General features: G+C 40.5%; 2 protein-coding genes and 1 pseudogene across 2 annotated transcripts in view; 2 read left to right on the top strand and 1 right to left on the bottom strand.

Moving 5' to 3' along the window:
• LOC138046083 (uncharacterized) overlaps positions 1 to 17,500 on the top strand; it is a 169,565-nt gene that overhangs the window by 138,723 nt on the left and 13,342 nt on the right. The window lies entirely within an intron of this gene.
• Positions 1 to 17,500, top strand: part of LOC138044719 (venom prothrombin activator omicarin-C non-catalytic subunit-like) — a 28,910-nt gene that overhangs the window by 5,860 nt on the left and 5,550 nt on the right. The window contains exon 2 of the mRNA XM_068891154.1: positions 7,949 to 8,014. Coding sequence (XP_068747255.1) covers positions 7,963 to 8,014 — 52 coding nt within the window. The 5' untranslated portion in view covers positions 7,949 to 7,962. The remainder of the gene's footprint in view (positions 1 to 7,948; positions 8,015 to 17,500) is intronic.
• Positions 11,246 to 11,854, bottom strand: LOC138044721 (craniofacial development protein 2-like; annotated as a pseudogene).

Raw genomic sequence — 17,500 nt, 5'->3', positions numbered from 1 at the left:
TGTACAATATTAGAACTACAGCTCACTTTGATTACGGCTCGACGGGCGACAGATTGTTGTCGAAGTCAAGATTCCAGATTTTTTTTTCGGTGCCTGTCTTGTTCAGTATCCAATTGACTTTTCATTATTGAGCTCCATAGGGGTATATTTTGTTTAAAGATCCACTAAAACGCCATCGCGTTACATGACTTTCGACGCCATTGCCGGTTAAGTTAATCATTCTACTGTGTCCACCAGAGAAATCAACGCATTTCCCACTACCCTCTCGATCCTAAGAAAATACGCGCAGAAGGCTCCATGCACAAAGATACCACTTAGCAGGGGAGTGACAGGCAAGACTTTTACGGACACGGAAAAAACAAAAAAACGAAAAAAAAAAAAAACAAACAAACAAAAGAAACGCAGATTCCGACTGGGTAAAGTAAAAAGCCACACAGATGGATGCTGTTTTCAATGTCAAAAGCCGGCTCAAGTCCTCATCCAGACACAGTAAAGCCTATATTACACAAGACTTTGCACGAGAAATCCAGAAAGAAAGGGTTCGCTGCTAGAGAAGCTGGTCGCGTCGCGAAGGTAGTCAACAGATCTCTCTTTATTGATAACAATGTTTTTAACATCTCGAATATTCCAGTTGAGTATCAAGTAGCTCCTACCTAATTTTCTGTCTTATTTACACATTCAAAGACGACAAGATGCGAGCTAAATCGTGCCGGGTCAATGGCTCTATCTCATCGAGCTAAGTATCCAAATTTCCTATTCGTTCATGTTTTTATATAAGCGCTATGTAGTTGTAGTCTTCAAGTTTATTATGCTACCTTTTCTTTTTTTCATATGTTACACCAACCCGCTTCAGTTGAAACAACCGCCTTCTTTGTCTGCTCGTTCACTTTTTCGCAACCGCCTATCGGCGAAAGATTCAAATTATTTTCTGTCCCAATTTGTCGTGAATCAACATAATTCTGTCGGAAGAAATCCGTGTTTACTTATTACTACTCCGCCTGGCTTGTGTTTCTTTAAACTGCCAACAAAATGAACTCCGTCAATTCTGCCAATGCTTTTGACCTAAAATGCCTGTCATTAAATGTTAGAGGTCTTAATAAATCGATCAAACGCCGAACCGTTTTTCGATGGCTACACAAACAAAATCATCATATCATATTTTTGCAAGAATGATACTGCTCCAAAAATCTTGAACCCATCTGGGAAAACGAATGGGGTGGCAAAGCTTTCTTTAGCCACGGCATAAACCATAGTAAAGGTGTCATAACACTAATTAATCCCTCTGTGAATTTCAAAGTTGAAAAAGAAATTTCAGACAAACAAGGCAGGTTCATTATTTTAAAATTGTCACTTGAAGAGAAAGTTATTGTTTTGGTCAACATTTACGCGCCTAACGATGTCGCTCAGCAAGTTTCCTTTTTCAAAAGACTAAACCAACAACTCGAGGAATTTGCGCACGATACAATTGTAATTGGGGGTGACTTCAATTGCGCACTCACTTCAAATGACAAAAAGGGCGGAAAACCTGTATCTAAAAAATCAGCTGTCATCCAAGAAATCAACACGCTTTGTGATTTGTATAACCTAAGTGATATATGGCGAAACCTGAACAATGACAAGCAGTGTTACACATGGAGAACTAAATCATTTAAAATTCAATGCCGCTTAGATCTTTTCTTAGTTTCGCAGGAGTTAAGAAATGCGACATCGTCTACGCACCCGAATCTGATCACTCCCCTGTGTCACTTGTTCTACAGTCCAATCGCCTAAACCAAAAAAGAGGACCGGGCTTCAGGAAATTTAATACAGCCTTACTTAAAGATGAAACATACCTAACAGCACTTAAGATAAACAATCCAATCTTTAAGGAGAAATATAACGAGGTTCATGATTTAGGTTTAAAATGGGACCTCATAAAAATGGAGATAAGAGGTTTCACGATCAAGTACTCTAAACGAAAAGCGAAAAAAAATCGAGATGAAGAAAAATTACTGCACAAAAAAGTAAATGACCTTCAAACCAGAGCAGAAAATAACCCGCACAACAGAAACATCTTACTAGAACTTCAACGTGCCAGATCACAGGTTAAAAAAACCATGTTGACCAAAACGAAAGGTGCAATTCTGAGAAGCAAAGTGAGATGGCATGAAGAAGGAGAACGTAATACAAAGTATTTCTACAGCTTAGAAAAACGACATCATGATAGTAAAACAGTCTCAAAACTCAAAATTGGGGAAAATTGTTACACGGAAGATCAAATGAATTCGAAATCTTAGAAGAAGAAAAAACGTTTTATGAGTCGTGATACCGCTCCACCAATATTAATCCCGAAAAGTTGAAAAATTCGCCCTTTTTTATCTCAGAAAATGTAACCGCTCTAAGTGAAGAAGAGAAGAGCTCTTGTGAGGGTTTGGTAAATGAAGAAGAATGCACAAATGCGCTCAAGGACTTCGACAATAACAAAACCCCGGGCACCGACGGTCTGCCAGCTGAATTCTACCGGTTCTTCTGGCCTGACATCTGTCATGACCTGCTAGCCAGCTTCTCAGCATGGCATGCTTTCTATAAGCCAAAGACGAGGAATAATCTCCCTTATCCCCAAAAAATCCAAAGATAAAACTATTTTGGAAAATCTAAGGCCCATCTCACTTCTGAACGTCGACTACAAGATTCTCACTAAAGTTATTGCCAAGAGAATAGAAAAAGTCTTGCCAACATTAATAAACCCCGATCAAACGGGTTATGTTAAAGGCCGCTACATTGGTGAAAACGTAAGGCTAATCTACGACTTAATACATTACACAGATAAGCCAAATCAAAAAGGTATTGCCATTTTCTTGGACTTCAAAAAGGCGTTTGATTCCATTGAATGGAACTATCTCTTACAAACACTTCAGTTCTTCAACTTCGGCCACGACATTCAAAATTGGATAAAAATTTTCTATAATAATGTTACTAGCTGTGTTCTCAATAACGGTCATGCCTCAACTTTTTTCTCCCTACAGCGGGGAGTCAGACAAGGTTGCCCGTTGTCTGGCGTCCTCTTCGTTCTCGGTATAGAACTCCTCTCTAGATCTATAAAAAATGATCCCACTATCAAAGGTATCCAAGTCAACAAGCAAGAGCTTAAAATAAGTCAATATGCCGACGACACAACAGTATTTGTCCGTGACCTCGACTCCGTTACGAGTCCGATTGAAGGTGTTAAACGATTTCAAAGAGCACTCTGGCCTAGAAATAAACACAACTAAAACCGAGCAATGTGGTTAGGCGAATGGGAAGACAGAACAGATGAACCTTTTGGTTTTAAGTGGCCAAAAGAACCTGTCAGTGCTCTTGGTGTCTTTTTTTCCTACAACCAAGAAAGTGCTAACAGACTGAACTTCGGTAAAAAAATACTTAACCTCCAAAAAACGCTGAACACTTGGCAACGGAGAAATCTAACTCTTTATGGAAAGATAAACATCGTTACAACACTTGGGATATCTAAATTAATTTACTCAGCCTCCGTGCTCCATGTTCCAGATCACTATATTCAAGAAATAAATAAGCTAATTTTCAACTTTATCTGGTCAGGGAAACCCCCTAAAATCAAAAGAAACACCATAATTGGAAAGAAAAAAGATGACGGTTTGAAAATGTGCGATTTTAAGATCATGGAAAAAGCGCTCAAAATAGCTTGGATCGACAGAATTCAAGACGAGTCACAAGCTTCCTGGAAAATTATTCCTAACCAGTTCTTTCTCAAAAATGGTGGTCTTGCCTTCCTAACAAAATGCAACTTCGCAACAAGTACACTAGACATACATACATACATACATACTTTATTTAAGGTATCATAAACAAATAAATACAAGTAATACCCTAAAAAGGAAGTTTAAGAGGTTAACCCTATGTAAATAAACTTCCAAAATAAAAATCAAAATATATGTTTATAAGTGGAACCTAAGAAATACACATGTATGATTTAAGAGCTATTTTAAAACGTCTCAAATTTCCTACCTCAACAACATTGGCAGGCAGGTCATTCCATTCCATTGGCAGGTCATTCCATTCCATTGGCAGGCAGGTCATTCCATTCCATTCCATAGACCTTGATCATAAAGTTCCCATATTTTATAAAAAGGTGTTAGATTATTAGTGCGAGTTCAAAATCTCAACGGGCAGCGATTCCAAATCAAATCCTAAAAACGAAATAGTAAATCCTAAAACCGAAATAGTGTGGAATAATAGGAAAATTCTTGCAGGAAAACAGCCTGTTTTTTACCAACTTGGTATGACGCTGGCATTACCAAGATAAGCGACATATTAAACCAAAATCAGGATTTTTTGAAGTGGCATGAATTTGCCACAAAATTTAATTTGAATGTTCCTTTCACCACATACTATGGCCTAGTTAACGCAATCCCAAAAAAATGGAAAGCTAATCTTAGAAACCCTATTCCAAACGTCACTCACGACACCACTGCAAACAGTCTAAAAACCAGTTCTATTTACTCCTCTCTTTTAAACACCGTCTTCGTTCCTCCCACTGCCGAAACGAAAAATTCTACGCCACGGTTTTACAGAAAGTACCATCCAGAACGTTTTTATGCCATTTAAAGTCACAAATGAAGTTAAAATAATAATGTTTCAATATAAAGTGATTCATAACGTGCTTCCAACCCGCGCTACACTCTACCGAGACCGCATTTCAGAAAGCCCCTTATGCAACTTATGCAATACGGAAGAACAAACGCTGCATCACCTGCTAATAAACTGCACACTAACAGTCGATTTTTGGATCCTGTTTCAAGACTGGTGGTACCAAAAAACAAATGAAACAATAACGTTATCCACAAGTCACATACTATATGGCTGGCATGATAGGACAAAGCATTGGCAAGTCCTAAATTATAGTCTACTGATAGCCAAATATCGCATTTTCTGCACAAGCCTTCGCGGAGATGTCTTAGATTTCCAAAATTTCCTACTGTTCATCACAGGAAAACTTGAAATCCTAAAAGAGATCGCGACTGCAAAAAAAGAACTTCCGAAATTTTATCGCACGTGGGCTTTTTTACTGTAATTTTATATGCTGTTGATGTTTAGGTTAATTTACGTTTAATTTCATATCTATTATTTAGCTCTATCCACTTACATATTTTTTTTTTCAAAAAAGTAGTAATTTTATAAAACAAAAAAACAAAGAGTATTTAAAAGAAATGTAACAGTTTTGTAACTTGTATGTATACGTGTAATTTTTCTATAATAGAAAATTGCATTGTAAATAAGCTAATCAGTGTGATTGCATTGTAATTTATGTATTGTAAGTAGTGTATGCATGTAAGTAAAGTATTAGTACTATATGTAGTGTAAGTGATAAATTAAAAAAAAAGGAAAGCCACACAGTCAATAATGACCTCGTCATCTGGAGCAGCCTAAGCCATTCCGAGAAAAGACCAGAAAACGTGACAAGACCTCTTAGACCTCAACTTACAGGTTTACAGATCGAAAAGGCGGGTCAGGTAACTCAACGGAAACGGCTCATTGAAATTGGATGCAAAAACAATCACATTGTAGATTAACTGTCAGAAATTGTGTAATCACTTCACCTTTCTAGACTTTATAGATTTATAGCTTACTTCTTGACCTTTATAGCTTACTGAACGTTACTGTGTTTTGTTTTGCATAGTGTATTGACCTGCATGAGGTCCATGAGACAGAAGAGGGCAAATGAATCGAACGGTACCGCAATACCGGGAAGGACCTTCTTTTACCGAATACCGTCAGCCAAAATGATGAAACACCGCTCACCGCCGGGCTAGATGATACCGCGATACCGCAAGTAAAAATTTAAATTACCGAAATACCGCATGAAAAAAAGCTCAATACCGTATACCCCAATGACCCCTCATTAATGGTTCCGGAAACTTTTGAAATCAGTAACGTTACCCTGTCTAGGCTAGTACCTCAGGAGCTCCAGTGTCTTTGGACATTGCTATAACAATTAACTAGTTTCGGGAGTGGTATCGGAAATTTCTGAAACCATCCGTCATTGAAAATGGTGTCAAAAATGTTCCTTTACTTTAAGAGCGGCCCAATGTAGCAGTTTCAAGAATTTCTTAAACCAGCAGTGGCTAATTGCTTCCCTTTTCTAGCAATGGTGAAGACTGAATGGTTACAAAAATTTCTGAGACCAGCCCTCAAAATGTTTTCCAAAATTATCTTTTTGAGCTACTGACAAATGGAGATGATATGGTCTACGACTAAACGCCATCCGACGGGTGTAAATGAACTCTGGATACTTGGATAAAAAGTGAACGAGATGAATTTTCCCAGCCGAAAGAACATTTTTGCCGGCCAGATAATCCACTTTCCTCGAATTATCAGCCGCAAATTCAAATTCCGTCAAGGATTTCCCATTTTAGCCGATTTTTGTTAACTTGGGAATATCCTCCAAGGTTTTGGAACGTGTTTAATTTCTTCGTTGTTGTTTGGCAGAGTATGTACAAAAAATAAGTCACATGATTTTTCTTTCCTCCTCATCAATCATAGTTTGTTTGGTGGCGTTGCCACCTTTCGTCAACAGGAACGTTGCTGAGTAACCGAGAAAGTTGTGTGGAGAAATTTGTGCAATGACAAAGTATTTGCGTGCTGTCCAACACTTGAAAAATAACCAATATATTGATATAATGGGGTTGGTTTCTGAAGGAAATTTTGTGCTGTTTTGGGGTTAACGAGCGCTTCTCATTCCTGGACCATTTCACCAATAGCGTTGCCTACCAAGCGGCACATTAAAGTGAATAGCGTTTTCAACCGGGGAAGGGAAAGGGAGAACCGGCGGAAGAACGAGGAGTTCGCGTGAAGAAGAAGGGAAGGGAAGGCGTGCAAGGACGCTATTGACGAAGGCTCGAGAAACGACAGCTTTCTATCCTCCTTGCAATCGGGTCAATTTACTTTTTTCGGATCAGTTGATGCCACCAAAAAATTCCAATTTCGTTGAAAGCTATTGTTCATGACTCAGTCAGACAAAACACCAAACCATGCGTTTTTAAACGCCCCTCTTTCGCCCCGTCTTCGTAAATTTATTCGTTTCGTGGGTGATACAGAATGATCTTATATGAAGTCATTATTTTACAAAAACAATTTGATATCAGGCAGGTATCTATGGGACGCCAAGGGTGACAAAAGTGTTCAATTGTACCACAGAATATGTTCTGTAATGTGTTTTAAATGGATTGGAAATTACACAAATATGGTTCATAGTGAGTAAACCATGGGCTTCTTGAAACTCGATATATATGTCATTGCAGCATCAAATATATAGGTTGAAATTATCGATTTCTTCGATCTTCGGAAAATCTTCGTAACACGCGGTCGCGTGCTTGACGTGGGACAGGTAGAGGAAGGCGCATTCGCCATTGTGGAATTGATCATGTCACTGCTTATCTCGGAGACTTTCTCCAGGGGATTCTGGCTATTATTTCACAGGGACAGGGACAAACTGCGTGACCGTTAATATCTACATCTTTCACAATTGGTTTCTTGTCGGCATATACACAACCCTGCATTTGAGGCCATCCAGCTAATTCATAGAAGGCTCGCAGATGCTCTTTATTTGCTAAATTATCTTGTTAGTCGAAAGTGTTGTGCAACAAATCCCCTTGATTTGGATACACAGAGCGACTTTTGCTCTCTCATTACAGTGTTGCGATCACTCTAAGAGACATAAATTATACACGTAATATTTCTGCCAATGCTTCAAGAGAGGATCAGCGAGAAGCATTCTGCTATCGACTAGAAACTAAGTGCTTGTGGGTGGCCGAGGTTTTTAATCACCGACGATCAAATTGATGCCTTAGGACGGCAAATGACGATCGGCTGGTTTTTCTTTGTCAAATCAACGCCGGACCAGAGTAGAAAGAAATCTTCATTTCTCAAGTGTTTTCTTAATTGAACATTTCAGGTATTTTATCACGCATGGAGTTGACCATTCTGTTAATCGTTCTTTCATTTGCTTCAGTTGTAAAAGGTAAGTTTTTTTCGTGTTATACTAATACATACCTCTTACTAACTGAGTTCGAAATCCGTACTGTAAGTTACGGACCGAATGTTTTTCCGTTGATTTCGCGCTTGGGCCGTAAATTAACGGGATTAAGCTAGCGAGTCTCAGACCGAGAAAACGAGTTTAGTAAGACATTTACGATATCTCTGAGGTAATAAGGCGGGCGGAAAAGAAACCTAGTTCAACGGAACATTCAACTGCCAGAAATGATTAGCATGCGTAAAATTTGAAAAACTATGTCAGGGGGTGTAATTCTCATAGACCCTTTCGGAAAAACGGCGCATGCTGGGTAATCAGGATAAAGTGCAGGATGAGCTTACAGACTTCGGTGTGAGAGTGTCCGATCAAAGTTTTATAGTGATGGTTTGTGAAGGAAAATTTACCGTTTCTCATAAAGTTTTCTCGATCAATCAAGGTAAGTGTTTGATTGCATGCTTGTCGCGTTCGACAGAACGCATACTATTTTTGCCGTTTTTCGAGATTTCTCCTGTTGTTTTTTGATGACGCTGCTTTCAATGTCAGTTGATTTTGAGGTTTTCGACGGACTGGCTGTCAGGGTGGCATTTCGCCTCGATTTCATATGGTAAATCGGTAGCCATAGTGATCACCGGCATCCCGTCATGCGAAAAAGCACTGGTTCTATGTGTGATCGCGTATTATATTTTTCATTGCTGCTTTAACTTTTTTAGTTTCGCCAAGGTGAACGAATTTTTGTCGATTTGTTCAAAGTATCCCCCGCCAATATGATTGATACTGCGTTACAGAACATCAGGTAGCTGTGTGTTTGTGTGTTTTCTTGGAAACAGACGCCGGAATTCGCACCGCCAACATGGTATGATAAGGCGGAGTTGTGATTTGTAGACTTAGTTGCTTTTCGCAGGAGCGCGTAAAGAACTGTGACACCCGACCGATATTTTCCCTTCGGTCATCACAGTTGATATCCATTTCATGTTGCTCAGCTATGGATTTCTAAAACACGAGTTTCTTGCCAAATACACAAATCAAAATTAAATACACAAACATTGCATGTAGCTGGGTTGCCTTCGGGTGGAAATTCATTTGCGTTCATACGATTCGTATAAAAGAAGCTAAAAGATGTTGTCTCCTAAGATGATGAATTGTGAGGATTCCGTTAAATGACTATTCCGATTGAAAAAAGGGACGCATTACGATGTAGATGGCGTCTACGAAAGGAAATTGTTTCTCGGACTTTTAGGTAAGATCAAGTGTCATTGTCAGACCATTGCACCCCCGTACTTTTTTCAGCATCTTATGAGAATAGCATTACACGGTTAACATCGTTACCGGCTCACGAGGGCGTTCTAGACCATGTATAATTTTTCTCGTCGTTTTAATTTTGCCCAATTTTATCTCAACGCTCCGGGCAACTTTCGTTCACGGTCATTGTGCGGTAGTCAAGAATTTTTGCGCCTAAAAACCTTGGTCACGCGAATTCATTGAACCTTTTTATCGTCGTTTTGCATTCACCTACACTTTTGTGCTTTTACAGCTATTGCTCAACAAATATTTGCTTCGAGTTCTTGCCATCAACCCACCGCGAAACTTTTTGTTTGGTAGTAGCCAAAACGCGGGGCCGGGGCCGGGGTCGGGGTGCCTTTTCTTTTTCCCATTTTTTTTCGTTATTCTCCTACTGTACTGTTGTTTTCGAATGACCGACATGTCCTTCATTTATGGTGGAAATTAGTAAAAAACATTAAGGAACTTACCGTAAGCTATGAAAGTTCTTAAGGGACATCTTACGTTTTTTCTCGAAATCGGACTTTGTTTTACTATTTTTTGCGTGTGTTTTAAAATCGAAGGTGGTTTTTAAGAGCATCTGACTTAGTTTTTCCGAAAACAAATCGGAGTTTGTTTTTCGAAATTAAGATAATTTACGAAAATGCTGAAATTGGAGTTTATGAAATATACGCCAACTGCCAGAAACACTGAAGACTCGCTGAGCTGCACACTTTAAAAGAGCATTGTAATCTTTACTTCTTGAGGAAAAAAAAAAAGAAAAAAACAGGATGATCGTCACGTAGTCACGCAACGTTCTCATTTGCTCGTGTTGATGTCATGTTGTTGTCTGTCTTTACTACAAACGGTTTCTAGTAAAGCCAGAGTCGCACGGGAACTTGCTAGTTAATTCTATTCGGACGTCAAGGGATCGAATCCAATATCACAAAAAAAAGAAAAAACACAACAACATTGAAAACAATTTTGCGAAAACAAGCATATGAGAACGTTGTGTGACGACTATCGTGGGGCTGTGGCTATGTTCTGTTTCGTTTTAATTGTATTGCGGAGAATTTTAAGAAGTAAACATTAAAATATGGTTTTAAAATGTGGAGCTCAGCGAGTCTTCGGTGTCTCTAGGAGTTTATAGCGTATATTCCCCACAAAAACTCCAATTTCAGTCTGAAATTCTCTTAATTTCGAAAAACAAGCAAAGATGTCCCTTTCGTATCTTCCGTATGTTCCCTATTTTTTTGACTAATTTCTCCCTGATCTAAATCCTGCCTGCTCTTTCCTCAGTTTGTGGTCCACACCGTCTTATATTCTGCTAATAAGAATATTTCCCATCACCTTCCTAGAAATAGGTAGCAGTGTCACTCCTCTCCAGTTTCTACATTTCTGTAGATTCCCTTTCTTCGGTATCTTAGATATCAGGCCCTGTTTTCACTGCTTCGGCACTTTATCTTCCCGCCAAATCAGGTCAAAGAGGTGCCCGAGTTCCGCACAGGTGCTTATCAACCTTCAACAGTTCTGCTGTTATCTGGTCGATTTCTGGTGCCTTCCCATTCTTGAGAGTTTGCACCACCCTTCTCTGTTGGTGGTTCCGTGTCGATATCCAGCTCCCCCGTCCCCCACTTCGTCATCTGTCAGTGGGTTTGGTGGTGCCTCCCTGTTCAAGACTCCCTCAAAGTGCTCCTTCCATCTTGCCTGCCTTTCTTCCTAACTCTTGAGAAGTCTTCCCTCCTTGTTGGTAACCGCCGCTGTCTTCCTCGGCCCGCTACCGCTCAGCTGTCTGGTCCTTAGCTCTCTCTTTCTCTGCTGCTGTCTGTGCCACCTGGGCCTTCTCTGTCATCCACTTCCTCTTATTCTCTCTCACGCTTCTCTTCACCTGCTTATACTTCTGCCTATGCTGCTCCCTGATCTTGTTTCCTATCCTCGCTGACTTAGTACTGTCCAACTTTGTCATGATTTCCTTCCTTTCCTTTCGACTATCACCTTCCACGTTTGCTGACTGATCCAGGGTTTGCTCTTTCCTTTTTGGAACCCAAGGACCTCCGCCGCTGACTCCACGTATGCCTCCCTCAGTGCCTCCCACAACTCCTCTACCTCTTCTCTCCCTTCTCCTATGTTCTACTCTAACCTCCGACCCACTGCCTCACAGTACATCCGTTTTGTGTCTCTATCCTTCAGCTTGTCTGTGTTGCACCTGGGCTTAAACTTTTTTCATGTTGGCATACTTGTTGAGTTTCAGCCCGAATCTTAGTCCTGACGAGGCAGTGATCGCTGTTGACATCGGCCCCCTTCTGAACTCTAGTGTCGAGGACTGCAGATTTCAACCACCTACTGATCAAAAGATGGTCAATCTGATTCTTCACTCTCCCGTTTGCCTAGACCCATGTTGCCTTGTGAACATCTTTGTGTTGAAACAATGTTCCTGTGATGACCAGGCCATTTGCCACAGAAAAATCACAGCCTCTCTCCGTTGCCATTCTTGTCTCCCATCCCATGTCTCCCTATACAACTCTCGTATCCCTCGTTGTCTCCTCCCACCTTAGCGTTAAAGTCGCCCATCACTACCACAATATCGTTTCTTTTGCATCCGTCTATCGTCTGCTGCAGTTCTTCATAGAAGTGGTCTTTCTCTTCTTCCTCTCTCTCGTTGTGTGGCGCGTAGACCTGTACCACTAACAGCCTCCTGATGCGGGAGTGAAATCTAGCTGTAATGATCCATTCGCTCACCTGGGTCCACTCCATAAGGGCTCTCTCTGCTCGCTTGCTCATCATAATGGCCACACCACCTTCTTGCACCACCTTCTTAAAAGTTATCATGAATATGCCGAAGTGCGGGCGCGCACGCCATTGACGCTTCGTTGTTTGAGTCAAAATATTTCTTCTAGAGTCAATTTTATCACTTTTCGAGTTTTCTTTTCTTCTTTCAGATGGAAGATATGGCTTTCGAAGATTTCTGGAGTGGAGCGTTGGTCAACTTTAGTTTTATTTTAGGATGAGAAGAGGAAAGTCGACAGCAGCAAACAAGAAAGATCTTGCTGCACGCGTTATTGTTGCTTTCGAGTCAAACGACCTGATAGTTGATTTTCGATCGGCTAGAAAGAGAGTATAACAGACTTCTGAGTATTGAAAATCCACGAAATGTAGATGAAAGTGTTTGGTACAGCGATCAGTCCACTCTTCACTATGTACTCTGAAACAAAGGCCTCTGACACCGATTGTGTCGGCAAACGTAAGGCACGCAAGGCCTACTCTTATTTTAAAGAGATTGCATGTGGACCAAGTTCTGTCTTACACGCCGAAGGATTCGAATGATCTTGTTGTGGTGAAATGATCTGTTACGCTATCATTGTTGCTTTCGAGTCAAAACGACCTGATAGTTGATTTTCGATCGGCTAGAAAGAGAGTATAACAGACTTCTGAGTATTGAAAATCCATGAAATCTAGATGAAAGTGTTTGGTACAGCGATCAGTCCGCTCTTCACTATGTTCTCTGAAACAAAGGCCTCTGACACCGATTGTGTCGGCAAACGTAAGGCACGCAAGGCCTACTCTTATTTTAAAGAGATTGCATGTGGACCAAGTTCTGTCTTACTCGCCGAAGGATTCGAATGATCTTGTTGTGGTGAAATGATCTGTTACGCTATCATTGAGAATGACCGAAATACCAACGGAGTTGTGGGTTTTAATTTCAAAATTCCACAGGCAATTGCTTGACTGCTCGTTCTTTCTTGTTTCCTGTTGTCGACTTTCCTCTTCTCATCCTGAAATAACAGTAAAGTTGACCAACGCTCCAATCCAGAAAATCTTCGAAAGCCATATCTTCCATCTGAGAGTAAAAAGATAACTCGAAAAGCGATAAAATCGACTTATAAAGAAATGTTTTGATTGGAACAACGAAGCGTCAATTGCGTGACTGCCCGCACTTCGGGATGTTAACGACAAATTTTCTCACGGACTCGAACAGCTTCTACAGAACTCGTACATGTACTGATAAATAAGCATAGAACCAAACACTCGCCTTGATTTGATCGAGAAACTTCATGAGAAACGGTAAATTTTAATTCACAAACCATCACAATAAAACTATGATCGGTCACTCTCACTCCGAAGGCTGTAAGCTCATCATGTCCTTTATCCTGATTACCCAGCATGCACCGTTTTGCCGAAAGGGTCTATACAAGAGTAGGTCTGGCCCTGTTAGGCGGGCTGCCGGCTGGCTCGTTTAGCCGAGATCCCGGTACATCTGAGAAAAACACCAAGAATCAAGTTTGCAATTATATTTGCCCGTTTTGAATATAGGAGTCACTCTTGCCAATTTCCACTCATCTGGAAAGATACCAGTCTCAGTCGATTTAGCAAAGATTAGTGTAAGAGATGGCGAAACTATGCTGGCAGCCCTTTTGTTTGGAATATTATCCAGTCCAGCTGACTTCCTGTCATTTAGTTTTAAACTAAATCCACCGATGGTGCTTTCAATGAGAACGAGGTTTCAGTCGGCGTGGCATACGTTTCAGGCTCTTTATCAGATGTTGGAATTTCTGATGCCAGCCTTTCACCGATGGTTGAAAAGTGCAGATTTCGTTCTTCAGCTATTTCAAGGGGTTCAGTTGTAATTTGCTCGGCACTTTTTATTTCCGAAGTATTCCCGGATTAACTCTGAGCAACAGACTATGAAGGTAAGAGAAGACATCCCCCATACATGGGCCTCTTCCCATGATAATCTTTTTCAATCTAATTTTAGCCCGCAGTGAAGCTGCGAGGCTATTTTAGGAAAGACACCTGATTGGTCAATTCTAATGACGTAATGACGTAATGACCGCTTTGTTGTTCTGCTTTGAGAAAATGGCATCTGTAGTAGAAATCAACTTGATCCCACTCTTTTCAAACTCAAAGTTTTGCAAACTTTGAGTTTGAAAAGAGTGGGAAAAGTTCCCGTCCACGTATAGAAGACTGGTCCATGCTGTACATAGCTGAATCCGATGAAGGTGATGTCGAATTAACAGAAAGTAGGGATGCGAGCTCTTTTGAGGAAGATGTTGAAATTTCGAGCTTCGAAAAATCCTCAAATTTCAATCTAGGATTTCACTGGATCATACGAAGGCGAGAAAAGTCTTCGCAAGTTTCTTCACAATGGTATCTGATCCTCTGACCATGGGCCGCGCGGCCATGGGGACGAAACTAAAAATAACTTTCACAGCGTGGCGCGAAGCTTAAAATAGATTGAAAAAGATTATCATAGGGCACGGGGATGTGTTCTCTCACCTGATAGTCTCTTGCTCTGAATGAAGATTTACTAAAAAACTATATACATTGCAACATTAAAATTAAAACTCCCCTACGTTTCGAAGATGTTAAGATCTCTATCGTAGTCCTGTTCCGGGACTCCCTCTTACCCCGCCCTGAAAATGGGCCTGGAACCCAGGCGGGAAAAGGGAGAGTCCTGTATTACTTGCAGGCGCATGCTCGGAATGACGTCATTTTTACCCCAAAACTTGGGGAAAAACTATATTTGGAAAAAAAGATTCGTTATTTGGGCATAGTTTATTCCGAGTGCTTTTACACCGGATACATGGGGATAATGTGAACGGAAACTATAACGCCAAGTTACGCCAAGTTTCTGGAGGAAATTGATCTCGCGTTTAAGAAATGCCACTTTTCCTTTGTGCCTAAGGCGGAACAACTGCAAGCTATTCATGCAGTCGTTACCGGTAATGATGGTTTTGTTAAACCTGAAACAGAATTTGGCAAGTCTGTTTGCTACATGGTTGTTCCTTTAATACAAGGAAAGGTTACGTTTATACAAACGTTGACCGAGTAGCACATATTTTAAACAGAGTTAACTGAATAGAGTGTAATGTGAAGTGCTAGATTTCAATCCCATATGAACCATGTGAGCATTAGCCCTACTGATGGAAATGGGCCCACACAAGGACAGAGAAAAACTCTGACCAGGGTGGGAATTGAACCCAGGACCTTCGGGTTAGATCTCCGCTGCTCTACTAGGCTCGATTACCAGCCGCTGTTTCGGGAAATGAGCCAGCGCTCACTCCCGAAATCTCGGCTGGACGCGTGAGGTGAGCCATTGTTAATCTCGCCAATCAGAAACTCGCCTGCACAAATCCGTCTGGCATTCATTATATGTTTTGGCTGCGAAGGTATTCTTTGACCCGGTCTTTTCGAGGTTTTCTGTGCTTTAAGGTAGGAAACATCCAAGATTGCGACAACGAAAAGTGTTCGAGAAGCTGGAGAATGGCAATTGTGACGTTTTCTACCGCCTGAGTTCGCAAACTTCACTGATTTTCCAGTTGGCGCCAAGGTCAAAATACGGCTTTCAAATCCATTGCTATTGCAATTTTCTCCTCATACTTCGCTAATGTAAGAGCAAGTAAAATTCCTCAAGATCAATTGAAAGTACTGCTGAGTTTATTGCTGGCAAAACGAGGGGGCCGATGAGGTCGACTGAGAGCTAAAGCAGCCAAAGATTTCGTTGATGATTCGCCGGTTGAATTCAAACTCACATCGATCATTTAACCACAAACTCAAGCTCGTATCATCTGGAAACTTCGCACAGACGTTTTAAGCATTGTTATGTAATTTCTGTTTTCTTAAAATCAGTGTTTTTGGGATGTCTAATGCTATTTCCCCGCAACTATTAACTTCGCATAAATTATATTTGAATTTACGTGACAGACACAACCTATCGCTCATTCGTCCAGCCGTCTCTTCTCGGGGAGGATACCCGAACTCGGGTGAGCGGCGGATATCGAGCCTAGTGCTCTACCGACTGAGCTACAAGGTCAGACGGGAGGAGGCCGTGGGAAGTGAAGATGTTAAAGTCACGGCAATGAACATGTACAAGTACAAGGAAAGGTTACGTTTATACAAACGTTGGCCGTGTAGCACTTATATTTTAAACAGGGTTAACTGAATAGAGTGTAATGTGAAGTGCTAGATTGTATAAACGTAACCTTTCTTTGTACTAGTCTTGTACATGTTCATTGCCGTGACTTTAACATCTTCACTTCCCTCGGCCTCCTCCCGTCTGACCTTGTAGCTCTGTCGGTAGAGTAGCGGAGATCTAACCCGGAGGTCGTGGGTTCAATTCCCACCCTGGTCAGAGTTTTTCTCTGTCCTTGTGTGGGCCCATCAGTAGGGCTAACGCTCACATGGTTCATATGGGATTGAAATCTAGCACTTCACATTACACTCTATTCAGTTAACTCTGTTCCTTTAATATGTTTGCGGTATTCTTCGATTGGAGTCCGATGTTAATTGTAAATCAGTCCTTCATATCGTGAGTCCCAATCGTGGAAGATTAGATTGATGTCATATGAAAGTATGAATTTCCTGCCTGAAACCCAACTGAACAGCTGCATGATGTTGACGCAGAAAAATATCAAATTTTGCTCACCCGAAACTCCTTGAAACTTACAAATATACTGTATGTAGGTCGTGGATGTGAATTGCTCAGCGAAGACTAATAAATCTCTGCAGGAACTCTTATTTATTGTTTATTACTTTTGTCGATCTAGTTAATTACACTGATCCAGTGAACATATATTCGAGTTGCACAGTAATTTTTGAAACTGTGATTGTTTCAGGAGTTTAGGCCTACCAATTTTTTTCAAAATCGGGGACAAATGGTTTGGATACCCAATATAAAACAGTCAAGTAAAAAAATGTCGTAAATACTCTCAGTTTTATCTGGAATAATACACAAACACCGGTGACAAACGTTTTTTTTTTTGAGTAATTAGAGTAGAGTAATTTACTCAGACTATTAATTTTTCCTTAGAATAATTTTTCAAAGCACCTGTCGCATTAAATCTTTCTTTCCTTACAAGGACAGACTTAGGGCCGTGGCCAAATGGCTAAGGTTTTGTGTAGAGCTGCCTGTTGAGACTGCGATGATTTTTATATCGGAAAAACTAAAATACGATTGCATGACAGAAAAACTGAGCATTATTCCTGATAAAGTTAGATAAAAAGTTAATCGGAATTGAATCACAACCTGGACTATTTGTTTCCTTGCATACCAGACGGAATGATGAAGCAATAATGTTCCTATAAAATTTATACATATATATGCACAGTCAAATATGGATTATTCGGACGTTAATTGTCACGATTTTTTTTTTCTGGTCAAAATTTGTTCGTGAATATTAATTAATAAGAATGAAAAATGCTTCCTTAAAGCGTATGTCA

Source organism: Montipora capricornis, chromosome 4, assembly GCF_036669925.1.
Source record: "Montipora capricornis isolate CH-2021 chromosome 4, ASM3666992v2, whole genome shotgun sequence".
Taxonomy (NCBI): Eukaryota; Metazoa; Cnidaria; class Anthozoa; order Scleractinia; family Acroporidae; genus Montipora; species Montipora capricornis.
Note: the sequence above shows the minus strand (reverse complement) of the source record. Positions and strands in the feature narration are given on the sequence as shown.